This window comes from Phalacrocorax aristotelis, chromosome 1, assembly GCF_949628215.1.
Source record: "Phalacrocorax aristotelis chromosome 1, bGulAri2.1, whole genome shotgun sequence".
Taxonomy (NCBI): Eukaryota; Metazoa; Chordata; class Aves; order Suliformes; family Phalacrocoracidae; genus Phalacrocorax; species Phalacrocorax aristotelis.
The window spans coordinates 132,735,909-132,758,151 of NC_134276.1; the positions used below are offsets into that span (position 1 = coordinate 132,735,909).

General features: G+C 51.1%; 4 protein-coding genes across 5 annotated transcripts in view; 2 read left to right on the forward strand and 2 right to left on the reverse strand.

Annotated features, from left to right (window-relative positions):
- The window catches only part of MLF2 (myeloid leukemia factor 2), a 104,572-nt gene extending 101,635 nt beyond the window's left edge, over nt 1–2,937 (reverse strand). Inside the window, exon 1 of the mRNA XM_075109509.1 lies at nt 2,919–2,937. The gene's annotated coding sequence lies outside the window, so the exon portion shown is untranslated. The remainder of the gene's footprint in view (nt 1–2,918) is intronic.
- On the reverse strand, nt 77–2,712 carry CDCA3 (cell division cycle associated 3). Its single transcript, XM_075109608.1, has 5 exons — nt 2,525–2,712; nt 2,307–2,436; nt 2,005–2,211; nt 870–991; nt 77–461 (listed from the first exon to the last, which is right to left on the reverse strand). Exons 1-5 carry the CDS (start codon nt 2,627–2,629, stop codon nt 324–326), a joined length of 702 nt encoding a protein of 233 aa, XP_074965709.1. The 5' UTR covers nt 2,630–2,712; the 3' UTR covers nt 77–323.
- Nucleotides 2,938–3,049: 112 nt separating the features above from the next.
- USP5 (ubiquitin specific peptidase 5) lies at nt 3,050–18,158 on the forward strand. 2 transcript variants are annotated; one of them, XM_075108893.1, is made up of 20 exons: nt 3,050–3,208; nt 4,669–4,794; nt 5,091–5,157; nt 8,057–8,190; nt 8,497–8,642; nt 8,945–9,129; nt 9,726–9,820; nt 10,363–10,556; nt 10,719–10,790; nt 12,047–12,128; nt 12,317–12,442; nt 12,877–13,030; nt 13,427–13,601; nt 14,969–15,057; nt 15,266–15,457; nt 15,968–16,111; nt 16,270–16,415; nt 16,502–16,655; nt 17,309–17,393; nt 17,555–18,158. In XM_075108893.1, exons 1-20 carry the CDS (start codon nt 3,101–3,103, stop codon nt 17,646–17,648), a joined length of 2,568 nt encoding a protein of 855 aa, XP_074964994.1. In that variant the 5' UTR covers nt 3,050–3,100; the 3' UTR covers nt 17,649–18,158. The 2 variants fall into 2 exon arrangements, with proteins under 2 accessions (XP_074964994.1, XP_074965003.1); XM_075108902.1 differs by having other exon boundaries at nt 15,266–15,388.
- A 196-nt stretch (nt 18,159–18,354) lies between these two features.
- On the forward strand, nt 18,355–21,343 carry TPI1 (triosephosphate isomerase 1). The gene is made up of 7 exons (XM_075109585.1): nt 18,355–18,600; nt 19,449–19,572; nt 19,650–19,734; nt 19,865–19,997; nt 20,214–20,299; nt 20,426–20,513; nt 20,770–21,343. The coding sequence occupies exons 1-7, from the start codon at nt 18,489–18,491 to the stop codon at nt 20,886–20,888; spliced, it is 747 nt and encodes a 248-aa protein (XP_074965686.1). The 5' UTR covers nt 18,355–18,488; the 3' UTR covers nt 20,889–21,343.
- Nucleotides 21,344–22,243: the final 900 nt, after the last annotated feature.

The window sequence follows — 22,243 nt, forward strand, 5'->3', positions numbered from 1 at the left end:
CACCTGTCTGCAAAGGAAACATTGCACTGAGCAAACAAGGGACTTCCACTGTCCTATCAGGACATAGATACAGTCAAAGGTTTAATACAAATTTATTTGCTACAGCTAAGAACTCTAGAGGATATACAACAGAAGAGTCAAAGTCTGTACTATAAGACATGCAAAGCCAGAAGAGAGAATGTGCTCTTTGCCCTTTCCCCAACATGGATAGGTGAGAAGAACGACCACAAGTCTGGAGTTTCGGTCTATTGCAGGATTTCTCACTCTAGAAGACTCTGAAAACATAGAAGTAAATTACAGCAAGATCCTGGAAAAGGAAATCTCTAGTTCTCCACAAAAGGACATTGGTGGTTCTCTTTGTTCAAATCACTCCAAGCACAGTTCCCAGATTTGAGGCTCCTGCTCAGATCTGTTACTTCCTTCCTCTCCCCAAGGCTCTCTCCCAACACATGCCTCTTACCCTAGAAAAAAAAAAAAGAAACAATACCCAAACATACAGTGTAAAACACAATTTAATTGAGGGTTCGTAAATTTTCAGTGGAACATATAGCCCATTTTCAGGCCATTAAGCTTTGGCTCTTTTGATAAAGTCTAAGAGTGATGGACTTCTTTCTACAGCATAAAGAGAAAGGATGCACTAAAATGGGCAATATCACAGTAAGGCCAAAGATTCAGACATTGAACAAGACTTGGAGGCACCTAGGGACAAGACTGACCCACAGAAAAGTACTTATGAAATCACCAGGCTCTACAAGCATAGGAGGCCACAGTTTCAAACTGGGGCCCTACAAAATAGAGATCAAAGGGTTTGGGTTTTTGTATTTTTTCAGCCCATTCTCCCTCCTACAGTATGATGCACCAAGCTTTACCTGGCGAGGGGCAGGAGCACTGGGGGAATTATCATCTTGTAGGATGCTGAGGGGAGAGCGGCCAGTTCCACCAGATGTTGCCATGATTTTGTTGTTGGTCTTGCGTCTTACAGGCTTGCTCCCTAGTGACAGAAGCAAGCACATCAGTGTATCACAACAAGGCTAGAGGGTCCTGGATTTTAAATACCTCCTGGCCTTTATGATCTAGCTTGCTTGCCTGTACAGCAAAGACTGTTACCCAAGGACTTCCAGGTAAAGGGATCACAGAAATGTTGATGTTGGAAGACACCTCTGGGGGACATCTGGTCCAACTCCCCTGCTCCAGCAGGGCCACCTGGACCACATTACCCAGGACCATGTCCAGACAGCTTTTGAATAGCTCCAAGAATGGAGACTCCATAACTTCTATAGGCAGCCTGCTCCAGTGCCTGGAAATGCTCACAGTGAAAAAAGTGTTTCCTGATGTTCAGATGGAGCCTCCTGTGCTCCAGTTTGTGCCCATTGCCTCTGGTGTCATCACTGGGCACCACTGAAGAGAGCCTGGCTCTCTCCTCCTTACACCTTCCCTTCAGGTATTAATATATTAATAAGATCCCCCCAAGACTTCTCTTCTCCAGGCTCTGCTCTCAGCCCAGCTCTCAAACTCTCCTCATAGGAGAGATGCTCAGCAGTTTTCTGAAGCATGGTCTGTATTAAAGACTCCCAGGACCACTCAGTCATAGTACTTTGATGTGCCTCCTACCCTCACTCCCCAGCTCTTCCCAAGCAGAAACCGCAAGGTCCTTCTGAACAGGACAATTACAAGAGCATCTCAGAGAGGAGAAGATGATATTTACCTCTTCAAGAGCTACATTTACATCTTGATTTTGGCTACAGATTGAAAACAGCTTTTCAATTCCTGACAGAAGCCAGTTCGATAAACAAACATTTCCCAAAGGGGGTAGCTGCAGAGCCCCAAGGCCAGGCTGCTAGGATGGTGGGAGACAGCTGAGCTGGGGGATATGGACAAGGTCTCCCTAAGCAAGCCCGGAGAAGTCCCAGGGCGCTGGGAGCCCTGACCCACCCGTGCCAAGGGCAGCACAGCTCCCCCGGCACCCGGGCCCTCAGCTGCGTTACCCCAACACCGAGCACTTACCCGCGGGGAAGCCGAGCCCGGCAGCGCGGGTCGGCCGAGCCGGGCCGGCGCTGGGAGAGGGCGGCCGCTCCGCCTCTTCCCCCGAGGGGGCGGCCGCCTCCGGGGAGCTCCACCGGGCCGGCTCCTCTGCCGCCGGCGGCAGCTCCTGTGGCGCGGCCTCAGCCCTGAAGGTCTCGCTGAGCTGCTTCACCAGGCGGTCCACGCTGTCTGCCGGAGAGGAAGGCAAGGAGGGAGGACGGGCTGAGACGCTGGGCCGCGCCACACCGGGCTGGCCGCCCACCCACCCGGAGCGGCCCACTCACCAGTCAACACGGGTCTCATGGGCGTGCGGGAGATGCCGGGTGTAGGCGAGCGTGGGTCCCGGTCCTGGCTGGAGCTCGCCACCGGCTCGGCGGGGCCGGGTTGAGGGCTGCCCGCCGGGGAGCTCACCACCTGCGGAGAAGGCAGGCGTGGGGGCGGCGGGCCGGAGCCGCCGCGGGGAGGAGGCGGCAGCAGGGGCCGGCCTGTGAGGGGCGCCTACCTCGATAGGCGTGCGCAGGATGCCGGCGCTGGGGGAGCGGGGGTCGCTGACGTGCGCCAGGTGCTTGTTGCGGGGGGTAACTGGGGCGCTGCCAGAAACCCCCATGGCGGCGGGCACCCAGCCGAACCCCGCAGCTCCGCTCCCCTACCCCACACCACCCGCCGACGCCGCGATTCAAATCTCCCGCGCGTCAGGAGGCGCCGCCTCATTGGCCCCCGCACGGGGGCGGGGCCCGGACCGCCCCGCTCCTGGGCCCGCCTTACGACGCCCATCTCTCGCGGGGCCGCCGCAGCACCCACCCAGCACGTCCCGCCTCGCCCGCCGCCGCCGGCCCTCTGTCAATCTTCGGGGAGCTCACCGCCCTCGCCCCGCTCTACGCCGTCAATGGCCAAGGGGCCCGGCACCGCCTCCCGTGACGGCAGGAGGCTGGCTACGATTGGGCGAACTGTCAGGGCGGTGCTGCGGGCTCGGCCCTCAGCCTCGCTGCCGGCGCGGATTGGCCGGAGCCCGTCAGACCACGCCGGTCTCTGATTGGTCAGGGTGGGGCCGCGGGCGGTGCCGCAGTGAGCCGCTGTCATGGCGGAGCTTAGCGAGGCGCTGCTCTCGGTGTTGCCGTCCATCCGGGTGCCCAAGGCCGGCGACCGGGTCCACAAGGATGAGTGCGCCTTTTCCTTTGACACGCCGGTAAGCGCGCCCCGCGGCCGGCCCGCCCGCCCAGCCGGGCCGCCCCCCGCCCCGGCCTGCTCCCGGCCCGCCCGCCCGCCCGCCGGGGCGCCGCCCGCGCGGGGCGCCATGGGACTTGTGGTTCCGCAGCGGCGGGAGCGGCCCCGCGGCCTGCTGGAGAACCGGGCCCTCGGGGACTACAGCACCCGGCGTGCCCCGCGCCCCGCCGCGCCCCTCACGCCGCCGGCGTACTGGGGGCTGTAGTTCTGGGGCCGGAGCGGGCGTGGGCTGGTCCGTCGCCCTGTTCGGCGGCGGCGCGGCCCAGGGGGGCGGCTGGGGAGCTGGTGCCACCCCCCCCCCAACCTCACCCATCGCCGCTGCAGGGGCACAACTGGGCTTGCAGTCCTGCGTGGGCATGCTGGGCGCGCCCCGTGGTGGCGGGGGGCGGACCGGGGGTCCCGCCCTGCCCGGGCCCGAGCTGCCCCTCCGGCCTCGTCGCCCGGCCCGGCGGGCGAGGGGCGAGTCGGTGCTGTGTCATTAAGATGGCAGTGGTCCCTTCTCCGGCCGTCTCCACCCTGCCGGCATCCCTGCTCCTCCCTCCCTCCCTCCCTGCCCCCGCCCGACCGAGGCGGGCCTGGGGAGGTCGAGGCGGCGGGAGGGCGAGGTGCCCCCCTCGGCTTCTTTTACAGGCGACCGGCCGGGCCGCGCCCCCACCCACCAGGAGGCACGGGCTGCGGCTGGAAGATATGAGCCCTTCGAGGAGGCAGCACACAGCAGCCTTCCTCCTCTGTCCCTTCCTGAGCCCTGCCGTGGTGCCTGTCGATGCGCTCCCTGCTCTGACTCGGTCCTAGCTGCTTAATGTTGGGAAGCAGGCTGAGGCTCCTTATTGGTTTTCCTATCTTCCAGCATCTTATATTTGGGTCCCTCACTTCTCCGATTTAAAAAGGGTATCTCTGCTGAATGAGTGTGCTGCTTCCCAGGTGCTTGTGGGATGGGGAGGACTTACTCTGTATCCGTTCCAGAGCTACTCACAAGGTTTTGAAAGCAGCAGCAAATATAAACAGTAGTCTGCTAACCTTCCTCATGCTGTAGTTTGGCAGAGTTCCCTATGGTGCTGGGAATTATGCTTTCAGATAGGGTGCCACAGTTTCGTTGGTAATGATTGTGCTGTGTTCTGAACATGTGAACTGTGGCCTTTTCTGAGAGAAGCTTCTGGGGAAGCTCAGGGTTTCCTGATTTGGTAGCATCCTGCCATAAATGAACAGGCAAATAATCTTGACGGGAGTACCTGTTCTTCTGGGGCAGCCAGGGTGGGGCTTGCCATCTTATTTCTGACTAGCTACTAAGTGGCTACGTACGTAGGAATGAGCTGTAGCCAAGATTTAATTAATAGTGTTCCTAGAGGTAAGCCTCTGCATATCCTAGCAGTTAGAACAACATTCTTTACCACCTCCCTTTAGTTTTTATCTCTTTCCTTCCAGGAGTCAGATGGTGGCTTGTATATCTGCATGAACACGTTCCTGGGCTTTGGGAAGCAGTATGTGGAAAAGCACTATCAGAAAACAGGACAGCGGGTCTACCTGCACCTCAAAAGAACACGTAAACCGGTAAAAAATAAAAATACATACAATCACACTTGTTCTGAAATTGAGAGCTGGGCTATGCCTCTGTATTCAGTCAGATACAGAGTTTTTTCTCCTCAAATACAACTGATGTTTTTCTGGGTGAATCAAGGTACACCGTTTCTTCAGCTCTGCTTATGTGGAATTGTTGTATGGATTGCCCACACTATTTCTGCTTGGCCTTTTTCTGTTTCCAGAGTAACTTCATTTCAATCCTTAAGGCTTACCACAGCTTGCCTGTCCCCCTAACTCTATTTCCCTATTTCTTCTCAATGCGACAGAAGGAAGAAGACACCAACTCCAGTGCTGGGGATCCCCCAAGAAAGAAACCAACTCGCTTGGCTATTGGTAAGAAAGCACTTGTGTACTGTATCGTCCTTGTTGTTTTGGACTAGTCCTCTGGAGCGCCTGCGTTCATGGCACATCTCTTTTGCCTTTCTTCTTCTGGGTTAGTTGAAGGTAGTATCCCCGATGGAATTTGAGCTTCATGTTTTCTAGTGTCTCTTAGGTGGGCATTTACTGTAAAACAGCTGTTGAGGTGGTAGTTTTGCTCTGTGTTCAAAGTTGCACCATGTTTTCTGTAGATAAATATGCTTTGCATCCTCTCTTAACTCTGTATGCCTGATCAGCGTGGTGTGCGTATAACCAGTGTGGGGCTGTTGCTTTATATGGATGCATCCAGTGTGGGGTTCACATAAGTCTGATAAAATGTGTAGGTCTGAAAAGTAAGTTTGAAGTTCCTGATAGGAAAACATTTTTAAGCTTCTCAGAAATTGAACTAGATATATATATGGGGAAGAAATTACTGGTAAATTACTGGTAAATGCTGTTTTTACACTTTTGGCTCAATACTACTTCGAAATACAAGGCTGATACTGGAGGAAATACATGTGAATGTTAAAATATTAAAAACAAGCCCTTTTTTTTGGAAGAACAGGGTTGGTGTTCTGTTACTCTCTTGCACCGACTGTAAAGGCTGTCATGGCAGTCGGTGAAGGTGCTGCTTATTTGGAGCAGTCTCAGCTAGTAATTTCTGAACCATTATGGAGATCCATAAAGCAGAGGATAGGAACATTTTTTTAGCAGTAACAGGTTCTTGGCTTGCTGGAAGCTGGCCACTAGAGGGAAATCCAGAAGCTGGACCATGCACATCTTCCTTTTTGCTCACTTTTTCCCTGGCTGTGCCATGGTGTAGCAGACGCCTGGTGACTCCACTGCTGCCACAACACAAACACCAACATTAGGACTTTCAGCTGCTCCCTGTTTTTATGGTGAGATGAATGGAGCCCCAGAGGTCACTTCTAGCAAAACTGAGACTAGAACCTACATTTCTTCAGATAGCCAGTGCTTTTGTGTATATGACTATGCTGCCCAGTTTGCAGTATGAGTTATTTTTACATCCTCAGTTCCACACAGGTCTTGAGACAAGTGTTGTCACTGGGTCAGCAAATAGCTGCCTGTGATAACAGCTTAGTGGTGTGAATGAAGCAGGAGAGAATAAAAAAAAAGTATTAGCTCTGTGAGGCAGTGATCTTAAAGCCAGGAAAGATTTTTTTTCACCTCTTTTTTAGCTAAACTGTGGTGGTTTAGCTAATCCTGACATGGGAGTTTGTTTTTTTTAAGTACTAGAAAGATTTAGGAGCAAAATGTCATTGGATGCAAAATGTAGCCCTTGATCTGTCTGTACCTCAGCTTCCCTCTCCTTGGGAAGAAAAATCTATATTGTTTGCCTCCTATGCCTGCGTGTTGGTTGAACAACTTTTGGAGTTTGTGGTGCTTAGATACAAAAGTGAAGAGGGAGGCAGTGTAACTCATGTCAAGTAGTTGGCTCTATGTCAGGGAAGGGGCTAGGAGGCAGTCTGCTGGCTGAAGACCCTCTTCCTCATCTGGAGCCTCAAAAGGTTCACATAACCACCCTCAGGGACCTCAGCAATCTGTTTTAGTGTGTTTAGAGTTCAGGAGTTTTGTGATACCCTGAGGGATTTTGTAATGCTTTACTCTGTGAAGTGATGACAAGAGATCTCTCTGGGATGTGCTGAAGAGGCACAGAAGAGGATTATCTGGGTATGTTGTTGCATGGTGCTGGTGACAGTTTTAAGGTATTTCTAAAATCACTCAGGCTTGTGGCATCTGTATTCATACGTGGCAGTTTGTGCATAGTCAGAAATGTGGTATTTGAGGGGAGAGTTGCAAGAGAGATTGTGGGAACCGTGTTGTTTTTGTCAGTGTTTTAACTAAATGCAGTAATGGTTATCAGAACTGTGTCACACACAGGATTCTTAAGGCTGAGGCATTAAACAGCAAAAAGTCATATTCCTTTCAGAGATTTGTTGTAGCAACAGATCTTCAGAGACCTGTTGCAGTCATAGCATGCCATTTTTAAAGAAATAAAGGAGATTCAGTTAAAAAAAACATAGGGAGTTAAGGCTGCTAGTAAGCAGTGTGTCTTCTGCCTGTTTCCTTCTGGGATGTAAGGTGTCAGTCAACACTTGGAGAACAGGAAAGGCCAAAGTTTTTTCCTGAGTACCTGTGTAAATCGGAAACTGTTCCCTCCACTGCAAATGTTACTTTTTAGTGACCATCCATCATGACTCTTGACAACTGGCAAATAACCTGTTATGTATGGAACTCCCATTTCTCTTGCAACCTCTGGAAAGCATGGCTAGGTAGGCATGAGAAACTACTAGCACTATACCTTTCCTAAGACTTTTTATGTAATTCTGGATGTTCTGGTTCCAGAGGAGCTCCTGGTCCTCCTTGCTTAAGCTCAGGACTCTGAACTCTCCTTCCTGGAAGAGGCAAGAAGCAGAGCCAGGCTTCTTAAAGATGCTGGTAGGCTAGACCTTTGAACAGGGTTAGAACATGAACTCTTCATGCACATCTCCATTCATCATCTTGGATGTACTGTGAAGGATGAACAGCAGTGCTTTGTCACGGCTCTGTTCTGACAACTGTCTCTCTAGAGCGGGTCTTTTTTCTGGTTGTAGTCAGGGTCTGGAGATTCCTTCTAAGCATCCGTCAAAAGAGCTGGTAAAAGCAAACCTATTGTTCCTAGGCTTGTATTTGCTCCTGTGAAGTCCACACCTCCAGCAGAAACTTTGGGATCCAGAAATAGAAGAAAGATTGTGGATCATTGATCTAGAGCTTTGCCTTAGTCATGGTGCCTTATTCCATGTAAGCTATGGGCAAAGAGACCTCGGAAGATATTTAGTTTTACCTATTACTGCAATATTTTTTCTTCCTATAGGTGTAGAAGGTGGATTTGACATCACAGAGGAAAAATTTGAATATGACGAAGATGTAAAAATAGTAATTTTCCCAGAGCATTTGGATATTCCTCGTGATGGACTGGAGGGACTACCAGACATGGTCAGAGACAGGGTATGTTTGGGTGGAGGCTCTGTGTTCTCTTGGTAAGGAGGAAACACACCATTACAGAGAAGGAACTGCTGTCCTGTAAAAGGGATCCTGCAGAGCTGCTGTGAAGTCTCAGCTTGGAGTAAGCAGGGTTCTTCTACACTTACACAGTGCTTTATATTACGAAGCCCTGGCTTGTGACTGAGGCTCCTGAATGCTGCCCTGGCACAACTAACTTGCCAATCTGAGCCTAAATGTGGAGCGTTGTCATACTGGAAGCTTCCCTCCTTGTGCCCTTCATTTTTTTTTTTCCTGATGTCCTAATTCCAGATTGCCAGTGCAGTTGAGGCCATCCTGACAGCAGATTCAGCCTCACGGAAGCAGGAGGTGCAAGCTTGGGATGGGGAGGTTCGGCGTGTATCCAAACACGCTTTTTCCCTGCACCAACTTCAGAATGATGTCCGCATCCCACCATGGTGAGCATAATACTGAAACTAGCTGTGTTGCTCTGTATCCCAGACCCACCCCCATCAATTTCTTCTCCTGACCTGGACTGCAGCAGCAGATGAGACTCTTTTTGTGAGTCTCTGAGTGTGCCTTGTCATAGTAAATTCAGGGGAAGTAGCAAACCAAGGTATTTCAGGATGCCCAGTGCTCTGAAGTAAAAGAGGAATGAGATTGCTTATACTATGGTCAGCAGGCAGTAATGGAGAGGGCTTGGGAAGCAGAACCCAAAGGTTTTCACCCTAATCTCTTTTTCTCTGTTCCTTGTCCATAGTGGCTGGAAGTGCAGCAAGTGTGACATGAGGGAGAACCTGTGGCTGAACATGACCGATGGAGCCATCCTCTGTGGTCGGCGCTATTTTGATGGCAGTGGTGGCAACAATCATGCGGTTGAGCATTATCGGGAAACTGGCTACCCACTGGCTGTGAAACTGGGAACAATTACTCCTGATGGGGCCGGTGAGAAGGGGGATCCTGTGAGGCTTATAGATGCCAGGCACCACTCTGACTGCGGTTTCTGACAAGGGAAGTCCGGGGGGGTTTCCAGGAATTAGGCTGGTGTTGACCATCTTATGACCTGGAACATTCAGTGTCGTCCTATCACGAACTTTCCCACTCTGACCTGCTTCTCGTGGCAGGCAAAGAACCAGCTGATAAAACCTTGCCTTCCTCCTCCCCTCCCGTGGAATTTGGAGAGTTTTAGAGTAGTTATCCAGGTTGCTGACTTATATGCTGTGGTGGGATATTTGTCAAAGAATTTTGTGTGCCATGCCTGGGTAGAGAGTATATGGCACAGTAACCCACTTTCCTCACTCCAGAATTACGTGTACCTCTGTACCTTGATCAATGACAAAGTTGTTTGTCTTGTCACGTGTTTGGAGGAACTTCAATATTCTGTCTTGTCATGCTACTCTCCTGAGAAAGGAGAGAAACCCCAACTACTCAGTTTGTCAAAACTCCCAGTTCAGAGCAACTCTGTTCTCTTCATCCAGCAGTGAATGTTAAATGACAGGAGTGAGAATTATAATAATTCTCTCCTCTGTGTTCCTGCATAGATGTCTACTCCTACGATGAGGATGACATGGTGTTGGATCCCAACCTGGCAGAGCACCTTGCTCACTTTGGGATTGACATGCTCAAGATGCAGAAGGTGAGGGGGGAGGGAGGGTTGGGGCCTTATCCGCCATAGGCCCAGAGCAGGAGAGAAGCAACTCTGAGGTGTCTTAGCTGAACCCCAGCTTTCTGTGGCTATGCAGAACCCATGCCTTGTCAAGAAACCCTGTCTTTTGTCAGGTAGAGAGTCGTGTCATCTGCCTCTCTTCTTTCATTGCTTTTTTTTTTTTTGGCTTTCTTTCCTGTCCCTCAGTTTTATTTCCTTGGGTTCTGTATCAGTACTGTGGACAGGGAGGTTCCCAGGCACTGAGCTTTGTTCCCTAGATTCAGTGCTGGTGTGTGATTTCCATGCCCCTGTACAGGGGATGGTTCAGATTTCTCCCGTGTTTCTTAGCATTCCTCTTTCTGTCCCAGGTATTTAGATACAATTTAGAAACAATTCTTGTATCTTCCTCCTCTTCTGATTTAATAAAACAGAATGGATTTGACTCTATGTTTCTATACAGCATTGCACTTTTCACGCCTCTGATGTTCCCTTGAGTCTTCTTTGAGGGTTTTTCCTGTTCTTTCCCTCCACAGACAGACAAGACAATGACAGAACTGGAAATAGACATGAACCAGCGCATTGGGGAGTGGGAGCTCATCCAGGAGTCTGGTGTGCAGCTCAAGCCCCTCTATGGGCCTGGGTACACTGGTATCCGTAACCTGGGCAACAGTTGCTACCTCAATTCAGTGATGCAGGTGCTGTTCAGTATCCCAGACTTCCAGAGAAAGTAAGTGAGCTTAATCACGCCTTTCCATTAGCCTGGGATCCCCTGGGATCAGTACAAAGGACTCCTAGAGCTGGGAGCTTCTGTTACAGTAATCAGGCTCAGAACTGCGTCTTTGCTAGATGAACCCCTATGTCCCTTAGATTGCTCCATTTTGCTTTGCAGGTATGTGGACAAGCTGGAGAAGATATTCCAAAGTGCACCTTCGGACCCCACACAGGACTTCAGCACACAAGTGTACGTAGAGTTTTGGTGAGAGAAGGAAGGCTGAGGCTGCCTGGGTGCGTCCCCTCTGCGCTACTACAGTGTGCTTTGCTGCAGGTTTCTCCCTCAAGCCTTGCCTCTCTGTTTCTGTGTCCATCACCAGAGACACTGATCCTCAGTGATCAATAAGGATCTAAGCCAAGAAAGTTCAGCTGAATGCCCTAGATTAAGAGGACAGAGTGCACCTCAGTGTTCATGAGAGGCTCTTAAATGTATTATGTGGGAACGCAGTACCATCTGTTACCACGGGGGGATTTCTGGTAGGCATATTCTATCTACATAACAGCAAAAGGTCCTTGCAATCTGCAGTGGAGGGAGATGGCTAAGAGCAAAGAAATACAAAGATTTCGGCAACTTTATTCCCAGTGGATAATTTATATATGCTTAAGGATACTTGCTGCAAGAGGTATTATGCAAGCAATAGCAGAAGAAGGAACACAAGGTTGGGGAGGGTGTTGCATTTTAAATACATGAATTCTGAGCTACATCTGCTCCAAAACAGCAAAGCAGTATATGGAGGTTTGGGGTGGAGGAATGGAAGGGTGGCATTTATGGAAGGGAGTTCAGCGGTAAGGGAGGATTCTAAATTTGGACAGCCTGGGGCTCGGCATTCACTGAGGAGGGGATTAAGCTGAGACAGCCAGAAGGACTTTTGCCTGGGCAAAGGGAGGGACTGGAGTGAAGTGGAATAGTAGGAGAGTCTGAGCACAGGAGGAAAACCATGAACGTTACTGTTGTCCATTAAGTGTCTCATGCAGTTATTCTTGATCTTTCCCCTGGTAAAATGTGATCTGTCTGCTCACAGCAATGCTATTTCTGGCTCAGACAATTTCACTTTGTCCTGTTGTCTTCTGAACAGTCAATTAGATACACTGCTACTTTACCCACGTCAGGCTGCAGCCTAGTTTGGCTGTTGCGCAGCTGCTGGATGGCTCAGCACCAGCTGCCCTTCTGTGGAGAAAAGGAAGCTGTTCCTGTATGTTCTCCCCACTGTATAAGCAATGGTTGAGATCAGTGCCCAGAAATCCTAGCAACTTTCAAGTCAATGATGTCTCATGGGACCAGAGAGCAGACCAAGCTAAGATGATCTTGGCTGGTGCAGCAGAGAAGGCTGATGTCTGTGAGATTGACAGACCATGGCAGTGTTAAAGCTGGATGGGTTGATGTGGCTCCTGGAGTATGAGGGATTGCAGGAACTTTTGATGCTAACAGTGACTTCATCATTCCAGAGCTAAACTGGGTCATGGACTGCTTTCTGGGGAGTACTCAAAGCCAGCTTCTGGAGATGGGGAACAGCAGCCTGATCAGAAGGTGAGGCTTGGATACCACATTGTCCTGATGTGTGTGTTAAATGGGGATGGAGAGAGAACCCTTTCTGAAGACATTGTTCCAGGGCCCTGTCACCTGAAGAAAAGCATGGCTAAGCGTAGAGTGCTACGTGCCAGGACACATGCTTAGCAAATTATGACCACCTTCCTATTTCACCTTGTTATTTGCAGGGTATGCAAAACGGCATTGCTCCGCGCATGTTTAAGTCCCTCATTGGAAAGGGCCACCCAGAATTTTCCACTAACCGACAGCAGGATGCCCAGGAATTCTTTCTGCACTTCATTAACATGGTGGAGGTAATGGTTGAGTATACCTGTCAAATCATGGAAAAGCCCAGCTTTGTTTTCTCCTCACAGCAGGGCGTGAGGAGTGGGGGTGAGAAGCTGACAGTCGGAGCAGAGAGAGGGAGAGAACACAAGGAAGTGGGCCAACTAGCACCTGCAGGAGGAGAGAAGGAGAGATGCTTGGCCATGTTTTCAGGGCTGATTCCTTAGAGGAATCTCTTTTGGGAATGGCACAGCTGCAGATGTAAATTGTCTTTAGGAACAGGAATGGCAAGGGTTTCTGGGGTACACAAGTTGGCTCTAGTTTACTCTTTGCTGTCTTTTCCAGTGGTCTGGGTACAGAAATGAATACTCTTTAGCTATGTCCTGTGTGGAACTGCTGCTACAGCAGATATTTATTTCTGCCATTCTGATGTTCCATCTATCCTTCTAATCTCCTTCTTCAGAGGAACTGCCGCAGCTCGGAGAACCCTAATGAGGTCTTCCGTTTTCTGGTGGAGGAGAAGCTGAAGTGCCTCGCCACAGAAAAGGTGAAATATACCCAGCGTGTGGACTATATCATGCAGCTGCCCGTGCCCATGGATGCTGCACTCAACAAAGGTCAGTAATGTGCCAAGGCCAGAACAGCAGCAAACGTTACGTTTAGATATTGTACTTTTATTACAGAACAGCTTAAATGTGAAAGAGACTTCTTCAAGGACTGGCTTTGCCACTTCTGAAGCCAGATCGATCCTTTACCTACTTTTGTTGGACTGGGCTGTGTGACACAGTGATGTCCCTCTAGAACCTTTCCCTCCAACACCACAAGGTGGGCTGTGATTCAACAGCGAAACAGGACTGCAGTATCAGAACAGCGCTCTGGCAGACATTGTCTACTTTGTGCTCATTTCTTGATGGCGTGTATCTATAGGCCTGTTCTGCCTCTGGGTGTAGCTTGCACCGGTTGCTTTGTAGGTATCTAGAGGTGGTCCTTGACTCCTCTGCTTTATTTTCTAGATGAACTACTGGAATATGAGGAGAAGAAGCGGCAGGCAGAGGAGGAGAAGCAGCCACTGCCTGAGTTGGTGCGAGCCAAGGTGCCTTTCAGCTCCTGCCTAGAGGCCTACGGAGCTCCAGAGCAAGTGGATGATTTCTGGAGCACAGCCTTGCAGGCCAAGTCTGTGGCTCTCAAGTGAGTGTGTGTGTTACCAGCCAGGCTGTAACAAACTGGCGATAGCTGCATCTCTGGGGACTTCTTTTAGTTGCTTGGGAAAGAAGCGTTACCAAAGCTTTGTAGTTCTCCACACCCCAGGCCTGAGGAACATTGAAGCAGTGGGGGAACCAGTCTGCCAGTGATTGCCCCCAAGGGATTAAAGTGGGCAGAACAACAGTGCTAGCGAAATCCTTACTATCAGATTTCAATTGCTGAGGGGCTATGAAAATTCAGTGATATTCCAGGAAGCTAGCAGCTTTTACTGTAAATTCAAAATCTAGCTTTAAAACCAGTACTGACAGTATTGCAACACTGGTCTTGCATGGTCTCTAGAATTTCTTTGAAGGAAATTTTTAGCTAGCAAAGTTTGAGCAATACACCAAGTCTAACAGATGCATGAGTTATTTTGAAGAATGCTAACTTTAATGCTAATAGCAAGTTTTTAAAAACAGCTTTAATTTATCTCACTTCCTGTAGCACATGTGACAGTGCAAAGGTGTGGTGAGAAGATTACAGGCTTAAGCAGCTTCCTGCTGTGATGCTACTGACTGTTCTTCTGCAATGAAGGAGTAGTCCTCAAAGAATTGGAAGTGCGTTTCTAACAAATATTCTGTTATTAAGGAATAGCTACTATAAACGAACAGTCAGTAGCGTGATCACATTGAAAAGTAACATTTTGTTTTGCTTTTAAGTCATGAATTGTGTTCAAACACTTTGTAAGAATTAGCATAGAATATATACCGTTGCTTAAATTAATTTTACGGCATGTTACAATTATCCCTTGATAATAAGAATCTGTCTCTCTTATTACTGCTTCTCTCTTCACAAACATTCCCCTCTGTTTCATAAATTCCAGACACCCTCTCTCTCAAAATATCTAACTAAATAATGCTCAGTCAAATTCAGTTAGCTTAAAATTCACTGCTTCTGCTTTGTATCTGAAGAAGTGCTCTTGTCCTTGAAAGCTTCTCAGTTCCTGCAGCTGTATCTGTTGGTCTAATAAAAGATGTTATTTCCTCTACGTTCCTTAAGGGTTAGAATTCTAATTAAAATACTAAAATAGGAGGAGGCTTGTAAAATACATGATTGCAAGGTAGAGAACATGTACTATTTTTCCTCACCCCCAAGAATTTGTCTGTGTTGCATTCCGTCTCATCTTGTCAGAGCATTTGCTTTAGAAATGGTTCTGTGTTTGAGGAGCTTTAAGCTCAACATAGGAGAGCTGCATAGATCTGTGTATCCCCCCTTAAGACATGCCTCCACCCTACTCACTGTTTTCTTGAATCAACTAGGTGCCCTCAATCATTGCTGCCAAAGTATTTAAAAGTGTTATGTATCTCTTTCAGAACAACACGGTTCGCCTCTTTCCCGGATTATCTGGTGATCCAGATCAAGAAATTCACTTTTGGTCTGGACTGGGTGCCCAAAAAGCTTGGTAAGAAGGATGAGAAGTACCGAGCATATAGGTATTGGGAGTCATGTATGGGTATAGTAGTCATTACTACAAAGAGGAAAGTAACTACCCTGAAAGGAGCTGCAGACTGTAGTGTATTGCATCCCGAGGGACTTACCCTTCTAGATCTCCCAACCGAGTCCTTTGCTTCTGCCCCTGTGGGGAGGCTGAGCAAGACTGTATCTTGCAGATGTCTCCATTGAAATGCCAGAGGAGCTGGATATCTCTGCACTGCAGGGAACAGGGCTGCAAGATGGAGAAGAAGAAATGCCAGACATCGCGCCCCCACTGGTGACACCAGATGAGCCCAAAGGTAGCCTGGGGTTCTATGGCAACGAGGACGACGACTCCTTCTGCTCCCCTCACTTCTCCTCTCCGACATGTTAGTGATTCTTCTCTCTTCCTGATGCCTCATTTCCTTGCTCTCCTTGTCTCGTCTCCCGTGCTAGCGGTTTCCACCTGCTCAGACTTTCCCTGTTCCTCTGTCAGTGAATGCTGGCTGCCTCCCTTGCATGCCTGTTATGCAAGGGTGTTATGCAAGGGCATTTGTTGATTCCTGTTCTGTGGAAGGTGGGGAGATGACATGTCTGGTGCATTTAGAGGGGGCAGAGGTATTTTATTTTCACAAAGTGCAGTGGGAGGTAGGGTTTGGAGTGTAGGGAAGAGCCAGTGTTCCTGAGTTCGTAAGTTGAATCCTTTTGTTCCCTGGGGTGCCTGGGTGTGAGACTGTGCTTCTGAAGAAGAAAGGTAGCAAAGGATGAGAAGAGCAGAGAGACAGAACTTGAGCGAAACGAAGACAGGAAATGGTGGCGTGGGGGGCTGTGTGACACTAGAAAACAGAGCAGGCAGGGCTGGGTGGGAGTGGGTGGCTCTAATATCTGTCTTCCCACAGCACCCATGTTGGATGAGTCAGTGATTATCCAGCTAGTGGAGATGGGCTTTCCCATGGATGCCTGCCGCAAAGCCGTGTATTACACAGGGAACAGTGGGGTTGAGGCTGCCATGAACTGGGTCATGTCACATATGGATGATCCAGGTATGAGACCACATGGCCATGGCGAAGCTTATTGCATCTGGGCCATCATACTTCCTGTCCCACTGCTGCAGTGGAAAACTGAAGTAGTTGGGACCTCAGGCTGTATCTCTTCCAGAGAGATCTGACTGCTCAGAGCTGCATTCTGTTTTCTGCTGCAGACTTTGCTAACCCGTTAGTTCTCCCTGGATCCAGTGGGCCAGGGTCAACTATTGCCTGCCCAGACCCTCCTTCAGAAGACAGTGTGGCCACCATTGTCTCCATGGGCTTCTCCCGGGAGCAGGCTATGAAAGCGCTTAGAGCGACGGTGAGAGGCATGGGTGATGTCCAAGTGAAAGGATATTCTCAGGAACAGGCATTACCAAGTTCAGTGTCTTCTCTTCTTCCTTCCAGAGCAACAGTCTGGAGCGTGCCGTAGATTGGATCTTTAGTCACATTGACGACCTTGATGCAGAAGCTGCTATGGATATCTCAGAGGGGCGCTCGGCAGCTGAGTCCATCTCTGAATCTGTCCCTGTGGGTCCTAAAGTGCGCGACGGGCCTGGAAGTGAGTTCCAAGCAGTAGGAATGTGGATTTTAGGGTGCAAACTCAACATGGCTTTATCCTCCCTCATCCATGCAGTACCACAGTTTTAGCAGCAGCAGCAGCTGCCACAGAGCTGGTCTGGCTGTTGAGGTAGAATCAGGGAGGAGCAGGAGAGTGATGGCAGAGTAGGGTCTAGACCCTTCAGGCCCCGGATTACCTGGAAGCCAGTAAGAGAGAGGCAGAGGAAGCATCATCAAGTGAAAGACAGGAATGGCTCTGCTGCTTTTTCCCGGTTGTCCTGGGAGGCTTTTCTGTTCCTTAGGCTCCCATTGAAAAAACAGGTTCCTGTCTCTGCAGAATCAGTGCCAGTGCTGCAAGGCTGCTGAGTGCTGTTGGGAGGGGGGATCTCTGCCGTTACGCACCCAGCACCCATGGGCCAAATAAACTGTTGGAAGAGGGAAGACTAAATGGCAGTTGCCATCTCCTGTTTTACCTGCACATTTGGCCTTTAGACCAAATCCTTGCAGTCATGCTTGATGAGGACCCATTTCTAAATTATTATGCAGCAGAGCTTCCTTCAGGGATTCTTTTCTAGAGAGGGCCTTGCACAGGGTGTTTCGGGGTAAGATGCCTTTCTTTCTCTGATCAGTCCTCTCTTCCCTTCTCCTCTCAAGAATATCAGCTGTTTGCCTTCATCAGCCACATGGGCACTTCAACTATGTGTGGACACTATGTTTGTCACATCAAGAAAGAGGGCAGGTAAGAGGGATTTTCACAGTGTAAGGGGAGTCTGATGTACAGTTTTAAATCACTGTACTGCAAGAGGTGTTGGGGGGTTGGGGATGAGAGCAGGCAAGGGGAATCAAGTTGTATCTTAGCTGCAGAAAGGTGTCCCTGAGCTCCCCTTCTCCATGTTGCAGGTGGGTGATCTACAACGACCAGAAAGTCTGTGCTTCTGAGAAGCCCCCCAAGGACCTGGGCTACATCTACTTCTATCAGCGGATTCCCAGCTAGAACATCCTCTTGCCATGTGCGGTGGGGGGAGAGTGGGCTGAAGGCGGGGGGGGGGGGGCAGTGAGGATGAGAGTGGGGTCCTTCTCTCCCTTGCTTCTCTTTCCCTACTCGTCCCTTTGTGGCCTCTCCGTGGAGACACGTGGGGAGACAAGAGTTCTCTGAATAAATAGACTGGGGGCTGGAGCCCCCTGTGAACATGAGCGAAGGGGGTCCGGGGAGGGGTGGGAATATCTTTCTATAGGAAATATCCTCACTGTCCCCACCCCGGTGTGACACACAGCCCTAGTGCTTTGCTGCTTGGTGGGATGATGCCACCTCCTTGCTGACCGGAAGGGGAGGAGGGGGATTGTGTGTATGTGTGGCTTGTGTATGGGGGGTCCCTCCCTCCCCCCCCTCCCGCCTGCCCTGTTGGGGCGGGTGCGGGGCGGGCGGTGAGCAGCACACCCCCCTTGTGTGCCCTTTACATGCCAAAATACACGAGGGACAAAATAAAAGTCGAAATACTCCCCCGCTGGTTTCTGCCTGCCCTCTGCATTGCTGGGGCCCTGGAACACGAGTGGTCGTGGTGGGTGGGCGCTGACGGTGCGGCAGGCTCCCCTCCGCGCCCCGGGCCCCCTCCGCGCCCCGGGCCCCCTCCGCGCCCCGGGCCCCCTCCGCGCCCCGGGCCCCCTCCGCGCCCCGCCGCACGGGGGCGCGGGGCGGGGCCAGAGGGGGGAGAGGCCAGCGCGGGGCGGAGCTCTGAGGCGCTGCCGGGCGATAAAAGCGGGCGCCGGTATCCGCCCGCGCCGCTGCCGCTGACCTTCGCTTCTCCTCCGGTACCGGTCCTTGCCCGCTCTCGTCATGGCGCCCAGGAAGTTCTTCGTGGGGGGTAACTGGAAGATGAACGGCGACAAGAAGAGCCTGGGCGAGCTCATCCAGACGCTAAACGGGGCCAAGCTCTCCGCCGACACCGGTGAGGGCGCGGCCGCACGTAGCGCACGTCCCGCGCGGCGTCTCGCGGCCCGGCGGGGCCCGAGGCCCGGTCCCGGGCGGGGAAGCAGCAAATGTCAGAGGGCGGCGGGGGCCTAAATATAACCCGGCGGCGGCGGAGCTAAATATACCCGCGAAACCGGATCTGGGGCTGCGGGCCCGGCGGACACGTGCGGGCCGCCACCCGGGTCGCCTCTGGCTGCACCCCCGGGCGGCGGGACCCGGGAGGAGGCCTCTACCACCGGCAGCGGGCGGCCCAGTGCCCCCGCCGCCGAGGCACCCGGTCGCCCGACTTCCCGGGCCCTGCGCCTCGGCCTCGCCCTTGCCGGTACCCTGCCCCGGCCGCTCCCGTTGCCGTCTCCCGGCCGGGACCGGGAGTGTGGAGCTCCGTGTTGCAGCCGAGGACACCTGGAGCGGCGCTGCCGGCGCAGGCTGCGAGGCCTGCCCCGCCACCCTACCCGGTTGCAGCCCCAGGCATAACCTGGTGCTGCCCACTCCCCCGGCCCGGGTAGCAGGGCAGGACTCCCACCCGGTGCCTCAGCTGCGCCCTGTCCAAGGGACCCGTGTGAACCAGGTGAGGGGCCTGGCCGTCCCCTGGTATCACCTGTCTGTCCCCTGGAAAGAGCTTCCTCCCTGCTGTTGAGTCATCAGATAGCGGGGACTTTACTGCTGCACAGAGGGTCCCCCAAATGTCAGCGAGGGCAGGCAGGCTGAGCCGTCCCAGGAGTGCGGGAGGGGAGAGGGATGATCTCTTGGGGCTTTGGGTTTGTGGCTGGGCACAGTTTCTGCCTGTTGCCTGTCTCAAGGGTAACCACCTTCTTTGCCTTCCAGAGGTGGTTTGTGGAGCCCCCTCCATCTACCTTGACTTCGCTCGTCAGAAGCTTGATGCAAAGATCGGAGTTGCAGCACAGAACTGTTACAAGGTACCAAAAGGTGCTTTCACAGGAGAGATCAGGTGAGCCCACAGAGAAGAGTAAAGCCTCTGGGACATGAATTTGCTCCAGAGGCGTGAGTAATCTCCTTTCTTCCCAGCCCAGCAATGATCAAAGATATTGGAGCTGCGTGGGTGATCCTGGGCCACTCTGAGCGAAGACATGTTTTTGGAGAGTCTGATGAGGTGGGTGTCCCTGGGATGGAGAGATGGTCCAGCTCAGGTGTGCCTGCAAAGGCTGGAGGGGTGAACAGTTAAAATACGACTACAGGAGTAGGTCTGACTATCAGTTAACTTGTTTCTTTTCCATTCCCAGTTGATTGGGCAGAAGGTGGCTCATGCTCTCGCTGAGGGCCTTGGAGTCATTGCCTGCATTGGAGAGAAGCTGGATGAGAGAGAAGCTGGCATAACAGAGAAGGTGGTTTTTGAGCAGACAAAGGCCATTGCTGGTAAGAGAAGAAAATGGATGCTTTTCTTCTGCTTTGGACACTTGAGAAATGGCCATTTTGGCCTTCCTTTTAAGGCTCACAGATATGTTGCTGCAAATGTCCACATGCAGTAATGATCATGTTAATAAAAGGCCTGCGTGTTCCAGAAACCTTTCCAGCTCTACCCTTCCCAGCACGGGGTACTGTGCTTAGTTTTACCTTCTCTCTCCTCCCCAGATAATGTGAAGGACTGGAGTAAAGTGGTTCTTGCCTATGAGCCAGTTTGGGCTATTGGAACTGGTAAAACTGCAACTCCCCAGCAGGTATGAGCAGGGGAAAGGTGGCTGACTAAATGGTCAGCTGACCCTTCCCACTTGATATCATCTTGAAGTCTCTCTCTAAAGGTTTAGAGAATCTCTAAAGATCCTTCCAATTATGTTCCGTTGCAGGCTCAGGAAGTTCATGAGAAGCTGAGGGCGTGGCTGAAAAGCCACGTGTCTGATGCTGTTGCTCAGTCAACTAGGATCATCTATGGAGGTAAATGAAATTGAAGCCACTTATGGTGCAGGAAGCAGTTAGTTTATCTGCTTGTTGCTGCAGCTATAAAACATTCTCTGCTGATGAGGAAACCTGAGGTTGTCAGAGCATGACGAACCACCTATTATCTTGTTTCAGTAAATGGGAGGCTGTTTTACTGTCTGCAGAGTAAGATGTGGCTCATCTTAGCTTTCTGCCCTAGCCCCTTTTCCTAGAGCTGGCCACATCTGACCTTAAAATACTGCTCCCTCCTTAGGTTCGGTCACTGGCAGCAACTGTAAGGAGCTGGCCTCGCAGCATGATGTGGATGGCTTCCTTGTTGGTGGAGCTTCTCTCAAGCCAGAGTTTGTGGATATTATCAATGCCAAACACTGAAGCAGCCTGTGAGGAGCAGTCCCTTGTGGTTAAGAGCAAGAAATGGAAGCAAGAAGGGACCTTTCATTGCACATGTCTCAGTACAGAGGCCTCCTCTGAGGCTTCTCCCCTCCAGTCATTGTTCTAGCTGTGCTGCTAACCCCCACCACCATGTTGGAGTCCTGTTAGCAGGAGCCTGTCTCAGCAGAGTCTTGACAGCCTCCTCTCTGAATTGGCAAAATCCTTGGTGGCCTGTTGACCTGTAAGAGCCCACAGTCAACCTGGCCAGTGCCTCCCCCTTTCTCTGCAGCACTGCAGGGAGAGGGGGCCACTGGTGCTGGGGGAAGGAAAAAGGAACTAGTCTTTTGCATCCTTCAGCTTCATCAGCAAGGAGCCCATCAGCTTAGACCCTTGTGAGATGTCTTACCTCACCTGTGTCCTGTACTGAACAATAAATGGAAAAAAGAAAAAGCAAAGGTGTGTCCTGGATCTCATTCAGAAAGCAGCTGGGGACAAGCAGTGTACAGATTTTACTACTTCTGGAGGTAGTTGGTTGCAGAGAGGGTAGTGTAGGTTTTCTGGGCTTTTCTTTGAGGGCCTGCTGTTGCCCCAGTAGGCACTGCAGGTTCAACTTATGTCTTGCTATCATAGGTTTCACCCCCAGCATGCCCTGAGCATCTTGCTTCGGTCATGTCACAGCTTTTCTTTGGGCCCATGGTGATTTGTATGCATCTTTTCCATGTGTGTCTGTATTCCAGTAGCTGCTGGAGCACCTGGCTGTCCCATTAGTGAGCTGATCTTTCCAGGCAGGCTTGGTAATGCACTCATCCCTACTCTGGCTGTGAGGACTGGTGGACTGTGGACTTTACTGCTCATTAAATGTAGAGCAGAGCAGCTCCCTACTTTGCAGGGAAGGCTTCTAGGCCATGTGCTGAGGCTGTGCTTGCTGCCTGCTTGCAGCCCTGTGTTGATGGGCGAGAAAGCAAGACTAGCTGTTACATCCCAGCTGCTGCACCAGGTAGAGGATTTTTAGGTAGTACTAAGGGTAACAAGAAAGGAAATGCCTTACAAGTAGCTTAGCTCTGGGACAGTATGTCCTTGGTAGCCTACGGGGAGTGCTCTGGTATGGAGCAGACATGCAAAGGGGCACTCAGTCTGTTCATGCACATCTGAGAGGTCCTCTTCTATTTCATGTGTCTGGTCTGCAGTTGTGGCCTGAGAAGGCAGAGCCTGGCTGCAGCACAGAGCTGACAGCTGCTGGCTTTCAGTGTGTGCAGAGTGATGTGGAGAGGAGGATGCTTCAAAGGCAAAAAAAAAAAACCCAAAACAAAACCTGAAAACTATGTGGTTTCTACAACCAGAATAAGAGTTTCTGA

Coding starts and splice junctions, on each gene's coding strand:
- CDCA3 (XM_075109608.1), bottom strand. CDS start 2,629: ATGGGGGTTTCTGGCAGCGCCCCAGTTACCCCCCGCAACAAGCACCTG. Junction 2,212..2,306: donor CATGAGACCCGTGTTGACTG/GTGAGTGGGCCG, acceptor CCTCTCCGGCAG/ACAGCGTGGACCGCCTGGTG. Junction 992..2,004: donor CGGGCTCGGCTTCCCCGCGG/GTAAGTGCTCGG, acceptor TTCTGTCACTAG/GGAGCAAGCCTGTAAGACGC.
- USP5 (XM_075108893.1), top strand. CDS start 3,101: ATGGCGGAGCTTAGCGAGGCGCTGCTCTCGGTGTTGCCGTCCATCCGG. Junction 12,129..12,316: donor AACAGCAGCCTGATCAGAAG/GTGAGGCTTGGA, acceptor TGTTATTTGCAG/GGTATGCAAAACGGCATTGC. Junction 16,416..16,501: donor TGAAAGCGCTTAGAGCGACG/GTGAGAGGCATG, acceptor TCTTCCTTCCAG/AGCAACAGTCTGGAGCGTGC.
- TPI1 (XM_075109585.1), top strand. CDS start 18,489: ATGGCGCCCAGGAAGTTCTTCGTGGGGGGTAACTGGAAGATGAACGGC. Junction 18,601..19,448: donor CAAGCTCTCCGCCGACACCG/GTGAGGGCGCGG, acceptor TTTGCCTTCCAG/AGGTGGTTTGTGGAGCCCCC. Junction 20,514..20,769: donor AACTAGGATCATCTATGGAG/GTAAATGAAATT, acceptor CTCCCTCCTTAG/GTTCGGTCACTGGCAGCAAC.